This window comes from Xiphophorus couchianus, chromosome 24 (assembly GCF_001444195.1).
Source record: "Xiphophorus couchianus chromosome 24, X_couchianus-1.0, whole genome shotgun sequence".
In the NCBI taxonomy this organism is placed as follows: domain Eukaryota; kingdom Metazoa; phylum Chordata; class Actinopteri; order Cyprinodontiformes; family Poeciliidae; genus Xiphophorus; species Xiphophorus couchianus.
The window spans coordinates 2907798-2927215 of NC_040251.1; the positions used below are offsets into that span (position 1 = coordinate 2907798).

Sequence of the window (19418 nt, forward strand, 5' to 3'; positions counted from 1 at the left end):
AACCAGGAAGTCCACCCGTCTCTCCTGCACCCCAATGCATGCCTGATAAAGCACATGTGCATTCAGTGCTGCCATGTCAATCATGTTTGCCAGGTTTGCTGACCAGCTGTCACATAGTCATGGAACCTTGGTCACCCCCCCGCAAGATTATGACTGAAATAAATGCCATTAGTTCTTGTGAACTAAATAGGTGAAGCAGTCACCTATTTATCCTCCACAGCACAAAAGGCTGCATGCAAATTTGCATGTGCAAAGTCTCCCAGATTTCTTTTGCTTACACTTTTTGCATGATTTTTTTGAGGTGGATCAACACAATTAATTTGGTTAGTTTATTTCTAAACTGTCATTTTAAACCCTCTTAGCTTTATTTCAAAGAGAAACATTACTAATTTCTTTTAGAAAAACCTTTGCATATTTTTTGAAACAGATTGTATGTTTTGCAAACTCTATGTACATTTGGCAAAATGACCTGGATAATGCAGCACAACATCATGGATCAGCTGCAAAAGGTCACATCTCTCCAAAAACACTTCATGTATGCTTCAAAACTAAACTGAAGAGCATTACCTACAGGAGAGTCTACTGTAGAGCTGCCTCCATCATAGATCGCACCCACCCCCAACATGGACTATTCACATTCCTACCTTCTGGCCTGACGGTCAACGGCCACATTTACAATTGAAGAAGGGATGCTAATTTGAGCCATCAGAGTCGTCAGGGTGGACTCCGGCCTTTTGGCCCTGTTGAGCCGATATGGGAAGGACTCGAAAACCGAGCCATTCCAGTGAGTTAACACATGAACATGGTTTGATCTAAACCAGCGGTGTCCAAACCTTTTCGGCCAAAATTGTCAAGTTAGATGTATTCACGGCGCAAAAATACTAAAAATATTACATTATGATTTTTTTTAGATGCTTATAAATTATTATATTTTGTTAAAGACAGATTTATTTTTTATTTTATGGGAAATGTTTGTGTAAATCACTGTAAAGTCATATATATATATATATATATATATATATATATATATTTGAACATAATGATTTGGGTCAATCTTTGCTTAAATGTTAATTAATTAGCAAAACAACATTACAGTACGCTAATAATATTAGTAATAACTACATTGGTTAAATTAGATAACACCCATTATGCTTTCTGTTCATCTCTTCTCTAGGGTTGCGTTTGATTATAGTGAATTTTTAAATCTCCTGAGCTTCAACTTTGCCTTTAGTTAGATTTCGTTTATAATCTGCTTTTCCAAGGTTTGTTGACATATACAAGTTCCCACAATCTAAAACAATCCCAGCACGAGAGCTTTTCCTTTCCCCTGCGTGCCTCCTGCCGTCAGAGAAAGCGACAGCTGGCGTCTCCTCTCATCTCTTCCTCATTATCCAAGAGGGAGATCAGAGCTACGCATTCTTTCCCTCGCTATACGTCACCGTCTGGGCCCCTCCTCTCCTCATATCTCATTGGAGGAGATCCTGGAAGTGCTGCGCTCTGATTGGCTGGGGCGAAACGTCTCTGCAGTAACGCAGGTAGCTTCCTGGGTTGTACTCGTCTTGACAGTAACGGCGACAGTTTGATTAGCAGCCGTCCAGAAGCACACCGAGCGTCATTTTCAGCCGGAACACTAGAATTCCTGTAAGTGGAGCCTGTCTGTTGGGTTTTTCCCCCATCCGAAGTTTTATAGTCGGACTTAATATACGTTTAAACCCGTCTTGTTTGGAATGGAGCCAAAATGAGAGCAACACCTCTTTCTTCTTGTTTCTAGAGCTGTGTGACTTCAACGGTTATTCAGTCTTTTATTCCCTGATATACAGCTTGTTCTGTTAAAACCATGCATATAAAGTCTTTTGTTGAGAGTTCTTGCTGGTTGTCCTTTAAATGAAACCATGATGGGGTAATAGTGTAAGCCATAGCAGCAAGTTACAGTTTAACAACTTCCTGATGTGTGGCCATGACACAGATATAACAGTGTAGTACAACGCCGAATGTTACCTGCAGCTGTTATAAGTCAGTTAAAGTCATTAACACACATTAAGCTCTTAAACAGACGTAATAAACTCATGTTTCTCTCTAAAAGTGGTTAAAACTAAACGGAGTTCGTCATGAGCTCACTGCTTAATCCAGGAAACCCCTCCTCTGGTGACTAATAATTACAAATGCATTGCCTTTAAAACTATTCATACCCACTTTTTGCCACCACACTCACAAACAAATGTTCTGTCTCTAGATCCCTACAGCATGATGCTGCCACCACCATGTTTCACCATTTTGTGGGATGGTGTGTTTCAGGTGGTGTGCAGTTTTAATTCCAGCTTTCATCCCATCTGAGCTTCTTTGCTGCATTCAAGAAGATGGCAAACAGCTAATAAGACTTCTTATGTGCTTTTAAAAAATATTTATTGTTCTTATACCATTCTATAGTTTCTTTAAATATGAGGATTGATGACGGTGACACTTATCACATGCTATATAGTTGAAAAATATCCACTGTTTTGCTTAACGGCCTCCTTTTTTAACCGATTCCTTTCAGTTTGAGGGTTATTAATTGTAGTCTACAGCTGCTTATATGTGGTATTTTGGGTTATGTTGTAAAGTTTTTTAAAACTATAAAAACATATATTCTAGTGGTCATTTTGAGTTGAAATGCACCACAAATCTTCAAATGAATCTTCTGCCGTTGCTTCTACACCTGAATCTGACTAAATCAAAGCCCAGAATACAATACTCTTTGTTTAGTTTTAGTTCTTTATTTTTCTTTAGACATTTCACATTCGATTATGTTTTAATATGTACCTATAAATAGTGGTAGTTTCAACAGAGGATAGACTTGCAATAATTGGTTGTTTTCAGGGTTTGTTAACTCCTTATCAGCGGGAATATATTAATTTTTTCTATTAGGAGCCACTTATCTGTTTACTTAGCTGGATCCAGGTTGACCGTTTATTTGATCAACTAAATTGACCTTTGAATGAAAACAAAAGGGTTTAACAAAGTTGTTGGTCTGGATTCTGCTTCAAATGGGTTTTAATGGGATGTCTGGACATAGCTGCAGAAGAAGAAAGTTAAGAAGTTGAGTTTCTTATGAGCTTGAGGGTTTCTGACATTGGCTGGATCAAAAATGAGAATGCACTTCATTTTAATACTTTAAGGAAAGTCTGAATAAATATGGCGTATCCATCTATCTGTTCGTCCATCTTTAGAAATATCTGCCACAATAAATTTTCATTTTTATGTATTAGAATCAGAAAGTACAGAGAAGTGGGGAGGAGGGGGAGTGAAACTATATTTAGGAAAACTGAACCATTTGAATTAGGGCTGAAACGATGAATCGTGATGAATTGATAATTGAATTAATCGTCTACTAATTTAGTTATCGATTAACTGTTAACTGGACTATGCAGAGCCAAGAAAAGGCTGTTTGCCTAGAGAACAATATAGTCAAAGCATTAAATAAAGCAAAAAAAAAGAAAGAAAGAAAGAAAGAAATACATTTTGCAGTTAAGCTAAACAAAAAATCTTAGTCTGCAAACAGTAGCTCAATAGATCAGCCCTACACTGCACTGATGTGTCACTGGGATGTGAAAGGACTGAGCTTTTCACCTGTTGATGTTAGCATTCCTTTAGTGAACGCTTGGTCATCTGCAGCAAAGGATGCACCTGCAGCAAAAGACAACAAAAAAACTTCTATCTTATTGCATTTTAAGCTATAAAATGTTTCTTTTTTTATTTAAAAATGTATCTTTGTATCTTTTAGTGTATGTCTAGTATTTTATAAAAAGAGCTTAGCTGAAAAATCTCCAGAATGTGCCAATGTTTTATGCGGATAATCGATTAATCATCCAAAAATTGATGAATCAATAACTACATTGATCATTAGTTGCCTAGTTGGAATTAATCAGGCTAAGATGTTACCCAGAGTCCTTCTTTTGTACGGAGATAATTTCACTTTCAGATATGTTGAGGCTTTAAAAGTCTCGTTTCTGTAGGTTACAGTCGTCATGAGTACAAACACGTTGAAGAAAAATTTCATAAAGCCAACCCGTTTTTTAAAAATGGTGCATGAAAACTTTTTTTTGTGCTTACTAATCAGTTTATGGGGCTGGAAAAAAACCCCAACAAAAAACTAAATCATTTTCTAAATCACTTGCACAAGAAGCACAAAATTACCTCATTACATGCTGAGAAGTGGCGCAGTAATTCTTTTTGCTTGTACCACGTCATACGTTTCTCCAGACTGCTCCCTGACATTTTGAGCCATCTGCGGCTGTGTTTATTAAAATGCATCAGAATCTGCCTCTCTGTGTGGCGTTCCCTGGGAACCTGCATCCTAACTGCATTACAGCAGCTATGGAAATTATTTCACACCAACCCCCCTGCTGGGAGTTGAGGTCCAGCAGCTCCATCCTCTGCTTGTTAAGGTTCACGTATGAAAATATGGAAAGCGACTCACTGGTTTCTGTGTCCAGTTTCAGGGAAGATCTATTTATTTATTTATTTTAACTTTTTTTTTTTTGGTTTTGTCTCTTTTTTTTTTTGTGCTGATTTTGGTGGTTGGAGGTTGGGGGGAGGTCAAATTTGTGCACTGGTTGTACTTTTAATTAAATTATGCTCCAATGGATGAAGGATGGACAAACTGATGAAGGAAGAGGTGGATGGATTGATGGAGAAAAAGGAATAGACTTCCCACAATGGCTTCTATTGATTTTGGTCAGAGATGATAAACAACAAACTCATGTTCTTAAATATAAATATAATAACAAATGCAGGTTTTAGTAGTTTTTCAGTTTTTAATGGCATCACAATACATTTCTCCAACAGAATGAGATTGAAAGCACATGATGGGTTTTTCTTGACATTAGATTGGAAACCATAAACATAAAGTAGTGGTTCTTTAAAAATGACAGCAAATTTTATATTCTCATATGTTTAAGAAACGATTAATTGTCTTTTGTGTTACACTTGTGGCTCTAAACACAAATCATAAGTCCAAGTTTTAATTGGACTTATGACAAAAATGATTCTTTGGATTATAAAGGTTGCAGACCCCTGGAATAGAGAGATGGGTGGATGGACAGATTAATGGATGTATAGATTGATTCTTTTTCCAGACTGTTCCTGGCCCGGGTGGTATAAAGGTGCTGCTTTTATCTTAAATATATTCTAAAACAGTCATCTAAGGTTCTGGTGGTGTTTCTGGACTGGACTACTAAAATGATGAATATTTGGTATGGTCTTTCTTGCTTTTACTTCCGAAGTGGAGTCAGACCTGATGAACACAAAGCTGATCAATCTGATTTGGTTTCTGTTTCTTCCACTGCAGGGCTCATGGCGTTCAGAAGAGCCTTGACACAGGCGGCGGTGGTGGGAGGCGTGGCGGTCACGACGGTCTTCGGCCTGTCACAGCTGACAGAGTACAGGAAGACGCAGGTGAGCCTCTGTTCTGATTGGCTCTTCCCATCAGAGAGGAATGTTCTCCTTCTATAAAGACGTCTTTCTGCCAGCAGGGCAAGTCTGGTCTGGATTATGGAATGTGTTGACTTGATTCTAGGTTTGTTGCTGTAAGAATTTATCACCAGGTCATCCGACCCACGGGAGTCTCAACCTCCTCCTGCTCCATTCAGCTTCTTTTCCAGATGTAGATGAATTTGTCATCCTATGGAGCTTCCTGGTCCTGATTAAACCTCAGTGTGAATCTGTCTAACCCCAAATTCTCCTCGCTTTCTTGTTTTTGGATTGGCCGGTGAAAATCAGAGGAAATAACCGTGCCAACAGAAGAGCGCAAAGTAAACAGAGCACACGTGTTTTGGTAGCAACAAGCTAAGCTACCTTAGTATTTGTATCCCTTCAACTTTTCCACATTTTGTCACAAATCCAACCACAAACTCCAGCACATTTCAATTGAACTTTAGTTATTTTAAATACTCAAAATAAATATATTTTACTCTTGTCGTCTTTTTGTACACTAAATCAGACATGCTGTGCTTTGCATAAAGTAAATAGGAAAGCGGGAGGAACACAGACAAGACTCTGTCGTCTCTACAGCACCATACTGTGAGGATGATTTTTCTACCACAGGGTCAGAAAAACAGGTTGGTTTACTTTCCAGCTGGACAGTGACCCTAAACTTACACCCAAAGCTACAATAGAATGGTTTAGATCAACACAAATTCACGAGTTGGAATGGCCAAGTCAAAGTTTAGACCTAAATCTAAATGATAAATTGTGGCAGCTGTTAAAGCAAAAACATATTTTTAAGGCTGCACAGATTTCAGTTCATTCAACTGAATGCAAATCACAAATAAATTTAAAACGTGTCATAAAATGTGTCGTTCACGACGCTGCCATATCACCATCTCTCAAACTAGAGACGGTGTGTTCAGGCTGACAAGCAGCTAAAATCATTGATTAGAAATCAATGGAGATTTCTAATCTCCATTGACAATACATTGGAGGTTTGTGGTTATAATTTGACAAAATGTGAAAAAAGGTCAAGTGGTATGAATACTTTTGGAAGGCAGTTTAGGTTCAGAAGCCCTGGCGATCCTTGAAGACAACAACGTCTTCGTAGTGATATAAATAACTCCACACAAAGAGCTCCAGCTGCTTAGTTTAGATGTGAGACATAACTTTAGATTCCAGACCTTATTGGTCGCCTCAAACCTAACCTGAACTTCTGTTTTGTGTCCTGGTGGGATAATATCCTCTCCTTGCCATCGCCATCCTCTCCACCCAAGCATGGATTGGTAAGCAAGAAGTCCACCTTGATGAAATCCGACCATCTTATAAATAGTTTGTAATCATGCATGCCTTCTAATTCCTGCAATTGCACTGCTGATGAGCTGAATGTCCGTCTCGTCTTCTTCAGTCGGAGCATGTGGCTCACGGAAGTTTTCAAAGCGGTCCGATTGGCTATTAGCTTCGACGCGCCGTCCTCCGACTTAACCTGATTATCGGTGCCGGCGCTTCATTCTGTGACCGAGCATCAGCGAAAAGAGACAATGATTATATCATAGGCGAGACCTAAATTACAAACGCCCGTCGTTATTTGCAAGTCAAATGGCACGCTGGCTTCAAAGCAGCTTGATGCAATCATTTAGCCTGAGCTGCTAAACAGAAAGGTGAATACATATTTAATTAGATATGAAATTCTTCTACTGTAGCTGTGATTATTTCTTTAAATTAAGTATCTGGCTAATCAAACAGCAGTGTTTAGTCTGGAATGTGTGAAAGCGAGCAGCATGGTGGAGCAGCCACAAAGTAACCCCTCCTCACTTTCCTAACTTTTCTTTGTCACTAATCTAATCCTGAATGCGGTGGGCTTTTCTGCAGCAACACTTCACTTGCTCACCGAATCTAATGGAAAACATTATAAGCACAGAAAATGGGGCTTTGAACCAATCATAGCCTCTTAGAAACACATGTTCACTGAAGCCTTTGAGGTCTGCATGATTTTTGTTTTCTCCTTCCATCTAGAAATTCATCAGAATTTACTCATTTTATTTTTTTACCTTATGTGGGTTGAGTCCCTTTATTTAGCCAAGTATAACCATAAACATTTATGTTAAAGAGTGATATGTTTGTCTAAATAAACTTTATCTCATTGATAAAAGTATGTGAACCTCCAGAATCATCCAACCATCCATCAATAGTTCATCCATCCATCAGATTTGTAAAGTACCTTGAGATGACCTTTGTTGTTAATCGGCACTATAAAAATACATTGAATTGTAAAGTCCATCAATCCTTCCATCCATCCATAAATGCATCAAATCCATCCATTCCGCCATCAAAAGTCTACCAAACCATCTAAGTGGGACTTTCTAAAAAAGCTTCGAAGGACGGCAGCCAGTAAGCATCCTGCTTACGTCCACCTCAACTGAATCCTTACTACATGAAGGAGAAGTTACACTACTCTTATGAACTAATGTCCATGTCTTTGCTAATTAAAGGATTTTGTTTTTTTTAGCTTAGCTCCTTCTGCACAACAGAGCAGTATATTGCTCTCTTTACTGTAGGACAGACATCCCATCTACCACACCATACACCTGTGACTCGTGAGCAATACAAGAAGACTTAGAGGTAACAATCCACCTTTCTTCCTGTTGAGATCCATGACCTCAGATTTAGAGAAATCTTACTAGTTGATTCACAGTTGGCTGCAAACCGCTCCACCATAAATAGAACCACAGGCTTTAAATAAAGAATATTTGAGGCCCTGAGGCACCTGAATTAATTAGGTGGTTACAGATCTTATTCATGAACAAACAAGACGTCCCCCCTTGAGGAGTCCAGCCTGCCTTATAAACAAAACCTAAATTTGTATTATATCAAGTCAGGCCTGGTAGTGTTAAGTATCTACCTTGGCACCAGATTTCCCCCAACACATCCCACAAAACGTCTTAAACCACTGATCTAAAAAAATACAAGCTAACAATGAAAGTCTTTGACCTTCCACCAGAATAAAATAGGGTCCAGTGTTTTATGGTCAGAATAAAAGCTACAGACTTTAGTTCAAAATTCTCAAAAGTGTGATGTATAACCGAGAAGACTGAATAAAGCTATATTTCCAAGCAATGTAGCTTGATTCAGCCTGTAAAAGATGGTGGTGGTATCATGGCATGGGCCTGTTTCTCTTATTTAGTACAATGAATTCTTCATTACTGGATGTGTTCTCCATCACTGGAGCGTATTAGAGCAAAAGGATCGGAACCATTCTGTAATCCATAGTGGTGGTGAGGCCATGGTACGGCCTGTTTTGCAACTTCTTGGTTTACTTGGAAAATGTAAAGATGCATCATGTCAGAAGCCCTGAAGATGATCTTAAATTTATGTTTTGGAAATCAACCACTTCAATTGAAAAGAGATCTGGAAGGTCAAAGATAACAGGAAAGTACTCACCAAGTCACCAACATCCAGTTGAAGATTTCCCTAAAGAGATTTTTAGCAGTGATCCAAAGTTCCTGGAACTATTCAGCAGAGGTTACAACTAAACTCAAAGGTTCGCAAACTTTTGCCATTCACTAATAATTCAAATTTGTGGAGCTCAGAAACCGAGTAGTCTCACTGCACATCCAAAACAAATTCATAATGTATGAAAATGATTGCAAGTCATTATGCATTACATCACGTCAGCTCAAGGGCTGATTATAATGCCACAATAATGTACCTGCAGTGTGCTTATAATGTTTCAGAGCATCTCAAGCAAAGTGTTGCTCTCTCTTCTTCTGCACCATCTTTAAAATAGAGACCACTATTAAAGATAAAAGGCATCAACATGGTTGCACTTACAGGCAGGTTGGACTTGTGTGTCCCATCCAGGCTCAGTTGGTGCGAGTGACAGCTGAAGCAGAACTGAAGGTCCCTTTTGCAAACGAGCTTCCCTCCAGGGAGGCCCAACTCGCAGCGTTGCAAGACACTCCGGAGTTCGACGTTCTGATTGTCGGAGGAGGGGCCACAGGAGCCGGATGTGCCTTAGACGCCGTGACCCGGAGTAACATTCCTCTTTGCTTTCAGACCTCTCCTGCCTGGCCTATCAAACACGACTTTGATGAAGTCTTTCTTTACCCTATAGACCTCAAAACTGCCCTCGTAGAGCGAAGCGACTTCTCTTCGGGGACGAGCAGCCGGAGTACAAAGCTCATCCATGGTGGAGTGCGTTACCTACAGAAGGCCATCATGAAGCTAGACTACGAACAGGTTCATTCACATCTTGCTTGCTCTTGGTTTTGTTGCTATTTTTTTATGCATCATCTGACTTTGCTTGTTATGTACGGACATCTCAGTACATGATGGTGAAAGAGGCGCTGCATGAGCGAGCCAACCTGCTAGAGATTGCCCCTCATCTTTCAGCGCCATTACCCATCATGCTTCCGGTGTACAAGTAAGAGTCCAAATCCGACCAACTGCTTGTTTATGTCTATTGTCTTTACTAGAATGGGATTTTATTTACAGATGGTGGCAGTTGCCTTATTATTGGGCAGGAATAAAGATGTACGACGTGGTGGCTGGGATCCACTGCCTGAAGAGCAGCTATCTCCTGAGTAAGTCCAAAGCTCTGGAGTATTTCCCCATGCTGAATAAGGACAAGCTGGTAGGAGCCATCGTCTATTACGACGGTGAGTAAAGGCTCCTTTATCACCTTTGTAGTTTAATGTATACATAAAAAAGCAGCTGAGTCTGACTTAACAGGGTTAATATGGGTTTGATAGTTTACATATCTTATTGTTTCTATCAACAATGCCTACTTCTATCCAGGCCCTTTATTTTTCTGAACTACCATCAGCTCTTATTGATGACCTGAAATACTGCAACAGCTTAAAACTGAAAAGAATTATTCCTTGCTAGACAACATACTCTGAAAATTGTGTTCTGTCAAACCTTTATTGTTTCTTGAATTTAGCCTTTATGGAATGCGTGAAGACTTAGACATTTGTTGAAATAAAGTGGAGTATTTTTTTTATCATTATAACATAAATCCCGGGGAGGTATTTATGTTATATATGGGAACAAAATTAAATAAGACGCAATTCTTTTTTTTTTTTTTTCAAATGGTAAATTTGTCAAGAGATATTAAAATGAACATAGATTTTCTGAATAACGCCATAAAGGAGGTTAAAGACGAAAACGTCCTGAGGCTTTTCCATCTCCACCGGCTCTGAAAAAAAATGTTGACAGGTTGGTGGGAGGCAACAAAGGTTGCATGTTCCTTTTTTGGGGGGGACAAAAAGGACCAAAGCATATGTTGTGCATCTATCGCAGCATGAGAAGACCCCTGCACTGAAAACAAAGTCACACTATCTGTTGGTCGTGCAGACTTCACTGACTATCATTTGTTCTGTTATAATCTTTTTATTTTACCTTTTAGTCAGCTTTTAGAAGAGAACAGAGAGAGAAGTACTGATTCCTCATTGAGGTTATGTTTGATTTCCATATCCTTCCCCTCCTCCATCAAATGCTCTGAGGAAAGGGGAGGGGGCAGCGCAGGATGGTGGAGGATCGGAGCGTCTTTTCTCCAATTATTCCGTCTGGAACAATCACGCCCGTGACATTTAGAAACCTGACCTTCTCTTCCAGCGCTGAAGAGAAGCGTCGTGGTGGTCTGGCAGAACGACAAGCTCTCTCTCCCTCCTGCCGCAGCCGACAACAGAGCTTCGTTTTGCTCTCGCAGAAACTGGACAGCAAACATGTAATCCTCTCCCTGAATTACCTTTGGTGTGTGTCTACATTTGCCTTTAATATGCCACTAAAGTACCTTCAGTGTGTCAAGTCCGCTGAAGGTACACCTGGTCTGAAGACCCTCGCAATCCAATAGTTTATTTCTTTTGGCGCTTCGGTTATTATTCTTACAAATCTTCCTGAGGTAAACACATTCACAATGTATCTAATGTCTTATTGCATGTCTCGTTCTCCAACAAAGAGTAAAACAAAACTTAATTGTCAAAGACTGTTTGTCATCAGTGTGAAACCTCACCACTAAGAAGAACCAAGTGGAAAGATCTTCCTGCTTGTGGGTCTTCACTTCCTGGACCTCAGTTCTGCCCTTTGTACAATCAGACTCTTGCCAATAAAGCATCTGTCTTCCATTAGGGTCTTGAGATTTTGACACTTGGCCACATTCTGTTAGGTACCACAACATCACCATTTTGCTCTCCGTCCTCATCAGGTCAACACAATGACGCCCGGATGAACCTGGGCATCGCACTGACAGCCGCCCGCCACGGTGCGGCCGTCGCCAACTACACTGAGGTGGTTCATCTTCTGAAGACCAAAAACCAGCAGACTGGCAGGGAGAAGTTGTGCGGCGCCCACTGCAGAGACGTCCTCACAGGTGAGGGATCCGAAGTCAGTCGTAGAACTGATTTCTCATTAGGGTTTTCACTGAGGTGTTTGGAGATGATCGCTTTGCTTTCCAGGGAAGGAGTTTGACGTGAGGGCCAAATGTGTGATCAACGCCACCGGACCCTTCACCGACTCTCTGAGGCAGATGGACAAGCAGGAGACCACCAAGATCTGCCAGCCAAGTGCAGGTGTCCACATCGTCATGCCGGGATACTACAGGTACCATGGAAATGCAACTCAACGCCTGGTGTAAAAACGAAGGTTTTGATGCTGTTTCATATTCATTAACCTGTTCATTGTTTGTTCCTCTGTGTTTTCCCATTCCCCTTCTGCAAATAGTGCGCTAGCTAAACTATAATCTGACCTTCACTTACAGGTGTAGGACAATCTTCTCAGGTTGAGAAGCAGCTCAGCAATAGAGTGGTTTTGTTGAAGTGGGAGGCTTTAAAGTTCAGCTCAGCTTATTGAGTAAAACCCGAGGGAGCGCGAGCCCTTTGAACACAAATGCCAACCACCTAATTTTCTTCTTCATCTTTGGTGCTCACCTCACTCTGCCCCCTCATATTCGTTTCTTCCTCCTTCCCTCATCCTTTATGCTACATTGTCCTGTCTTTCACCAGCTCTAGCTTTAAAAATTTTCACACCCTCTTCCGTTCAGCCCTGACAATATGGGCCTTTTGGATCCGGCTACGAGCGACGGCCGCGTCATCTTCTTCCTGCCCTGGGAGAAGATGACCATCGCTGGGACCACCGACACCCCCACCGACGTGACAGCCCACCCCATACCGGGGGAGGATGACATCAACTTCATCCTGAGGGAGGTGCGCAACTACCTCAGCCCAGATGTGGAAGGTACCGGACTCGGCTCATGGTTCTGATGCCTCCTTGGTTGTCCACTCAATATAAACACGGCTGCGCTTTGTCTTCAGTGCGGAGAGGAGATGTGCTAGCAGCCTGGAGCGGCATCCGCCCACTGGTGACCGATCCCAACTCCAAAGACACCCAGTCCATCTGCAGGAACCACATCGTCAGCATCAGTGACACCGGACTGATCACCATCGCAGGTCAGCTCGGCCCACCACGCAGCTTCAAAACTCTTCAAGACATAATGAGTTGCTCTGATGCAGCATTCTGTGTGTACAGGGGGGAAGTGGACAACCTACCGCGCTATGGCCCAGGAGACGATAGATGCAGCAGTAAAATTCCTCCACCTCCCAGCTAGACCCTGCAGGACGGTGGGACTGATGCTGGAGGGGGCGAAGGACTGGACACCAACCCTCTTCATCCGACTGGTACAGGACTACGGCCTGGAGGAGGAGGTACATCTCCATTTCATTTAATGATTTGGCAAACCTTCGAAGAGTTGACTTTAATGTCAGAATTCAGAGAAAAAAAGCAATTAGCACCTGGTGGAACTGCGCCTATTGTAAGAACTACTCAGTACAACGCTCTTTAAAACGTTAAAGGGTTATTGGAGAAACATTATGAAGTTGAAGGCGGAGTTTCAGAAGGAGCACAAGCTTCTTAAAGAGACAAAGGCCCAATTTCAAGCCGTTAAATTGCAAAGTCAAATTTCTTTCAAGTTATGTTTGATATATAAAGTGTTTGCATAACTGAAGGTAGCAGTTACTTGACTGTGCTATAAAATGGCACGATATGCCTGGAAACACACGATATTGAATTTGAGTTGTTTTCTATGATCCATCAGAATAACATTTAGCTGGATTCCTCCATGAGAATTTCTCCCCGTTTCTCCAAACTGAGATTCCTCCGATTGTCCTCCAGGGGTAAAATCCTCCTAAACACGCTCATTAGAAAACAAGCCCACCTACAAACAATCATGCCAAGAGTCTCAGTGAGACTGAAGACATTTCTCCAGCAGCAGTCCTGGAGCTGACATTAAAGCTTCTTTTGACATTTGTTCGACACAAAAAAAAATCTAAGTCATGCAGAAATGCAATGAAAGATGCCCAATTCATCAATACCTTCATATAAGGATACATTGATTGGATCTGCAATAATTAGCCAGTTGTTTTGATTAAAAGCATCAGACCATAGTTTCATGAAGAAAAAGAGCCTGCAGTAAACTTCCCCCTCATTAGAAGCTCCTGTAGCAGCTGCTGTGTACTCAGGAATATTCCTAAAGGTCACCAGATATCTGGACAGGGTTTGACCTTTCACATGATCGACAAGGCAGCCTCGCTGATCAAGCGGCGCCGTCATTTATTGTTAATTTGCAAAGATGTGAAATTGATCAGCTGAATACGGGAAACTGTAAAACGCATTAGGTTGGCGTTGGCATTAGTAGCAGGAGGATCCCGTCTGACGAATTTATAAAAGATGAACTTTGACTGAATTAGAGTGCTGCCAGAAAGCATCCACTCATCGAAACATGCCGCTTCAGCCAAAATCCAAACTTCCAATTGATCATCTTACAAAAAAACCTTCTGATGCTGCCAATAAACTGGATTAAGCTCGTTACAGTTTCATTTTGTTATTAAGGTCTATTTTGTATGTTTTTAAAGAAAACTTCCAAGTACTTTAAGAAAAAGTTTTAAAGTTTTGGAACTGGAAGCTTTCCAGTAGAACTATATGTAAACTGCATATATAATATGCATACAAGAACGACAACGTAGCATTAGCGTCTTCAAAAACGTCAAAAAAAGACAACTCCTTCTGCATAATCGTAAAAATCAACATAAAAAGGGATGTTATTTGTTCAATTATCAAAAGGATTGTTTATGTAGAAGGTGAAGAGCAGGGGTCTTAACATGGAGCCCAGAGGAACTCTTGTACAGCGGGAGAAAGAGCAAAAGCAACCAGTGTAATAGACATTATGTTCGAGATGACCAATAATTTAAAAACAAACTTTCCACACTTGCAAACTTCTTGAGTTTGTAACTTACAGGCTTTTCAAGAACTCTGAAGAAACGCACAATTTTGATGTGCCGGCAGTTAATAACATGTAGGGGATCTTGTAAGGGAGACCAAATAGTATATTAATTATAAAAACATTTTATATGGATTCTACATTAAATTCTGGAGCTACTTAATGAAATACGTATCAGGGTGTCATAAATTATTAATTTCTGTGAGTACTTCTAATTTTTTGCTGCAGGTTGCTCAACATTTGGCCACAGCATATGGTGGCAAAGCGTTTGATGTTGCCAAAATGGCTCAGGTTACAGGCCAAAGGTGGCCGATCGTTGGGAAACGTCTGGTGTCCGAATTCCCCTACATCGAAGCAGAGGTAAAACCGTTTCTCAGACTGGGATCCTTCTGGTTCCACGTCCTGGAAGTGTCTGAGACCTTGTCGTCCTTTCCCAGGTCCTGTACGCCATCAAGGAGTACGCCTGCACCGCCATCGACGTCATGGCGCGACGGACACGGCTCGGATTCCTGAATGTGCAGGCCGCAGACGAAGCTCTCCCGAGGATTGTCCAAATCATGGGCAAAGAGCTTAACTGGAGTCAGGAGAAGAGGACGGTATGGGACATTCGATGGAGAGGTGATGTCCGTTTTGATTAAATGATTTCATTTAGATTGAACGAAGTTCTGTCTCTGACGTGAAATCCAGGAGGAACTTGAAGCAGCGAAAATGTTTCTGTACCACGAGATGGGCTACAGATCTCGATCGGAGCGGCTCACAACGTCATCCGAGATCCACCTGGACTACCAGGACGTGATGAGGTAACCGCTATCGTCCCTTTTCTTTCATTTTCTAAAGCCTGATTGTTTTCATGTTCTTTCATAAATCATGAGCTGTTCCACAGGTACAAGAACCGCTTTCACAAGTTTGACAAAGAGTCCAAAGGCTTCATCACCACAGTCGATGTCCAGCGAGTATTACAAGTGAGTTTCCCCTCAGTCTTTTTTTTTTTTGTCCTCTCTTCCTCATGACGTGCCATTGATCCCCCGTTTTCCTCTCCTCTGTAGAGCATCAACGTCTACATTGACGAGAATGCGCTCCACGAAATCCTCAACGAGGTGGACCTCAATAAGAACGGACAAGTTGAATTCAACGAGTTCCTGAGGGTAGCGCAACACTCCGATTCTGGTTGTCGACCTTTTAGAAACAAGATCCAAACCGTTAAACTGGGCTACAGCTCAGACACCTGCAGGTGGAGGAGGCAAATTAAAATAAACCCAAGATAATTAATAGATTAGAAATTGTTTTAATTAAGCTGTTCTCCTGATTTTTTTAAATAGTGGCTTCTGTGATTCAAGATTTGTACTAAGCCTCAAAGTAAAAATATCTTCTGTTACAGCAACATAATCTCACACTGAACGATTTAGAACAATCCAATCTTTGATTTATTTATCACTATACACTAAGGGTCTCGTGTGTTTTGGATCAGTGTTCAGTTTTCGGTTTAGTGTTCACCCAACCTTTATGAAAATGTCAAAATGAGTTTATAAGCCAACATGCAATTACTAATAGAAAACTGTACTTAAGATGTCAGAGAAACAGTCCCTGAGCATCACCGATCCTCCACCGTGCTTCTAGTTTTACATTTCCCCGTGTTGGCAAATTTTGATTTCCAAATAGTTGGGATCGTGATTCTACCAAGAGTCCCAATGACAACTCATTTTAAACTTTGTGACTGCCTACAATTTATTCATTTATTTTTTTAAATCTCTTGATACTGCATTTTGTTGTGGGCAGAGAAACAGGCCCACAGCATCATAGACCCACTGATGTACTTTAAAAGTAGGGATGAGGTGGTTTTGATTTGACATGTTTCCTGTGTCTGTGAGAGTTCATGAGAGAGGCTGGCAAAATGCATCACAGACACTTGTGGCTAACAGGTGGGTAAAGTTTTTCCATCCTGACTTTCCATTTCAGTTTTGTGAAGTAAACCCATTTTGATAGCAGCAAACGTTTTTGTGGAAAAACAAGAATTTTTTTTTTTCTGAAATTGCCGATATTCTGAAGCCGATTTGTTTTCAAAGCACAGCGATAAATTACTCATTAAAGTCCCTCTGATCAACTTAAGTTAAGTTTTTTATTGTAAAAAAGAAAAAAAAATTTTATTACATCTGATTGTTAAACGTAGCGATGGAACAATAACCCCAGAAGATGTATAGCCTCGCTTAAGTTGACCGAAACGCAGTAATTGTTCTTTTAGCAGAGCGCCCTCTGACCTCAGGTTGCCAGGTTACCCCGCCTGAACCAGCTTTCTGCTCTTCCCTCCGCAGCTGATGAGCGCCGTGAAGAAGGGACAAGTGTCCGACAGCCGCCTGGCCATCCTCTTGAAGTCGGCCGAGGCCACGCTGGACACGAGAAAGGCGGTGACGGTGGACCGCAGTGGTGGAGGACTCTGAGCCTGAGAGGGTATATGCAAATGGTTCCATTTGAATCACAATAACGCAATCAGGCTCGCAGCGCGACGAGCTTGACCAAATCAGGCGCTGCATTTTTAGGGGGAAATTTGATCTAATGATTGAAGTCCGGGAGATAAATCCTGTGCCTGTGATCGCACAAAAAATGTTTCCCATTTAATACAAAACCTTTTTGACATTTAGTGTCTCTAGAATCACTCCGTATTTCACAGAATCAACACTGATTGTGGATTAAAGATGTGCTTTATTTTGTGCAGCAAGCTGAATGTTCGCTACCAAGAAAAGAAAGGATTTCAAAAGTCAAAGTTCACAGGTGCAAATTATTTACAGTAAAAGGCTTCACTTAATTGAAATATTAAAGTAAATGAAATGTGTGTCCTCTTAGAATAAACAGGAAGGAATCCTTGTATTGAATCTGTTTGTGGAGCCTTGTCACACTGCAGCTAGTTAGAAATGAACATCAATTTCATGTTAAGGTTGGACCCTATAGATGCTCATCAGTACTTTATATGTTCTTTAAATGTATTAAAACAGCCCGGTCTTATTGTTCCGACACTATAACAGATTTAAGTACATTTTTAATGTGTGCAGTATCTTCATTTTTACCAAAAATGATCAAATTCTTCTGCTTGAATTGTTTTCAGATGAAAGAAGTTGTTGCAGACATTGAAATGAGCAGCTGGTAGTACTCAGCGATGCTTTTAATACATGCAAAGACACTCATTTGCTTCATATTTAAAGTTTTGCAGTCTTCCCAATACTATACCCCAATACTTCCTACCAATGCTTCAGGAGCTTACTTCTGATTGGTCAGTACAGATTCGAGGCATGACTTGTGACCAATGAGTGATTAATTTGTTTTTTTCCAAATCGATAAGAAACATAATCGTCATTTGCATCTAAAAAGGAAGGAAATCAATTCTGTATTGATGTAATACTGAATTGAGCTTTCAACTTTAAAATATATGAGACAATTAGATGCAACTATGTACAAACACAACTATTTGGCTGACATGCAGTAGCCTTCAACGAACCTCTGCTATTATTCTGGATCGGATATTTGAGGGGGGGGAAAAAAAATAAAAAATGACACTCCCTAAAGCATAATGCTGCCATCAGTGTGGGAATTATGTTTTATTGTATAAATGATCTCTTTAGACAAATATTGCTTAGTAATAATTCTCTCATTCAGCCACATCAGCAGCACAATGCACCTTTTTTAAAGGTTCCTCAAGCACTCCTGCTGCCCTCATTTTGTTTTCATTTTGTTTTCAGATGTTCACACTGTCTACAAGCTGTAGTCACTGATGTTTACAAGCTTTCAGCTTTTTGATTTGATCTTTTTTTTTTTTTTTACCGATTATTCTTTTATTCACTACGCTTGGGTATATAAATAAAATATACTTGGTGAAGGTTGTTTCTTAAAGCAAACAATTATTCTTAACATACAAAATTCTGTTCTATGGGGTATCAAAGGTGTCGAGATTTAATTAGAAAAACAGTAAGTGCTTTAAAAAAATACAGAATTTATGAAATTGGTAATTGAAGAAGGGTTAAAATCCTGTAGAATTACTACATTTAATTTTTTTTTAAATAATAATACTGTTAGTCCCATCCACAAGTGTAATTTCAGAATGTGTTGCAGCACCTCATTTGAAAATGTTATCAATTCATTAAGGAACTGTTTATTTTTTTAAATGAATGATTTGTAACAATTGTTTATGAATTGACCAAGTAATGTTTAATTATTTATATTTTTAGTGAATTGTGGCATGTTTGGACCTCCATACAAACATTTAACATTGAATTATAAACGTGGAGTTTTATCGCCCCACCCCATTTTCTTTTCATGTTTCTGTTGGAGAACAATATTTCTACATGCTGGCTGATGCTTTGTTGTTTATTCAACATTTTTCAGGTGTAAATGTTTCATGCTGTGATGAATGTATGCCATGTGCCTTCACTATGATTTTATTGTCTCTCAAAGCGCACAAAGTCTATAAATTGTTTGTATTTAAACATTTGTTACATAAATGACATTTATAAATCGTATTGTACTTTGAATTTTCTCTCAAATATTTTACCTGCAAATTTTTTAGGATATTTTAAGGAGTAAAAGGATCATTTTAAAAAGTGTCTCAATTCAAGAAGAAAAAGCTCTTTTATATTTGGATACAACATAAAATTGTGCACATAGGAGTTCATCATATATCTTCAACACCTTAGAAAAC

At 40.1% G+C, this 19418-nt stretch overlaps 1 protein-coding gene across 3 annotated transcripts; it reads left to right on the top strand.

Annotated features, from left to right (window-relative positions):
- The first annotated feature begins 1509 nt into the window (after positions 1-1509).
- On the top strand, positions 1510-19239 carry gpd2 (glycerol-3-phosphate dehydrogenase 2 (mitochondrial)). 3 transcript variants are annotated; one of them, XM_028011020.1, is made up of 18 exons: positions 1510-1641; positions 5327-5433; positions 6741-6749; positions 9325-9496; positions 9578-9702; positions 9789-9886; positions 9958-10121; positions 11669-11833; positions 11919-12063; positions 12503-12696; positions 12774-12908; positions 12988-13163; positions 14963-15094; positions 15172-15330; positions 15422-15534; positions 15618-15696; positions 15781-15879; positions 17044-17169. In XM_028011020.1, exons 2-18 carry the CDS (start codon positions 5332-5334, stop codon positions 17167-17169), a joined length of 2193 nt encoding a protein of 730 aa, XP_027866821.1. In that variant the 5' UTR covers positions 1510-1641; positions 5327-5331. The 3 variants fall into 3 exon arrangements, with proteins under 3 accessions (XP_027866821.1, XP_027866822.1, XP_027866820.1); XM_028011021.1 differs by lacking the exon at positions 6741-6749; XM_028011019.1 differs by lacking the exon at positions 1510-1641 and having other exon boundaries at positions 5332-5433; positions 17044-19239.
- Positions 19240-19418: the final 179 nt, after the last annotated feature.

Coding starts and splice junctions, on each gene's coding strand:
- gpd2 (XM_028011020.1), top strand. CDS start 5,332: ATGGCGTTCAGAAGAGCCTTGACACAGGCGGCGGTGGTGGGAGGCGTG. Junction 11,834..11,918: donor CTGCAGAGACGTCCTCACAG/GTGAGGGATCCG, acceptor TTTGCTTTCCAG/GGAAGGAGTTTGACGTGAGG. Junction 13,164..14,962: donor ACTACGGCCTGGAGGAGGAG/GTACATCTCCAT, acceptor TTTTTGCTGCAG/GTTGCTCAACATTTGGCCAC.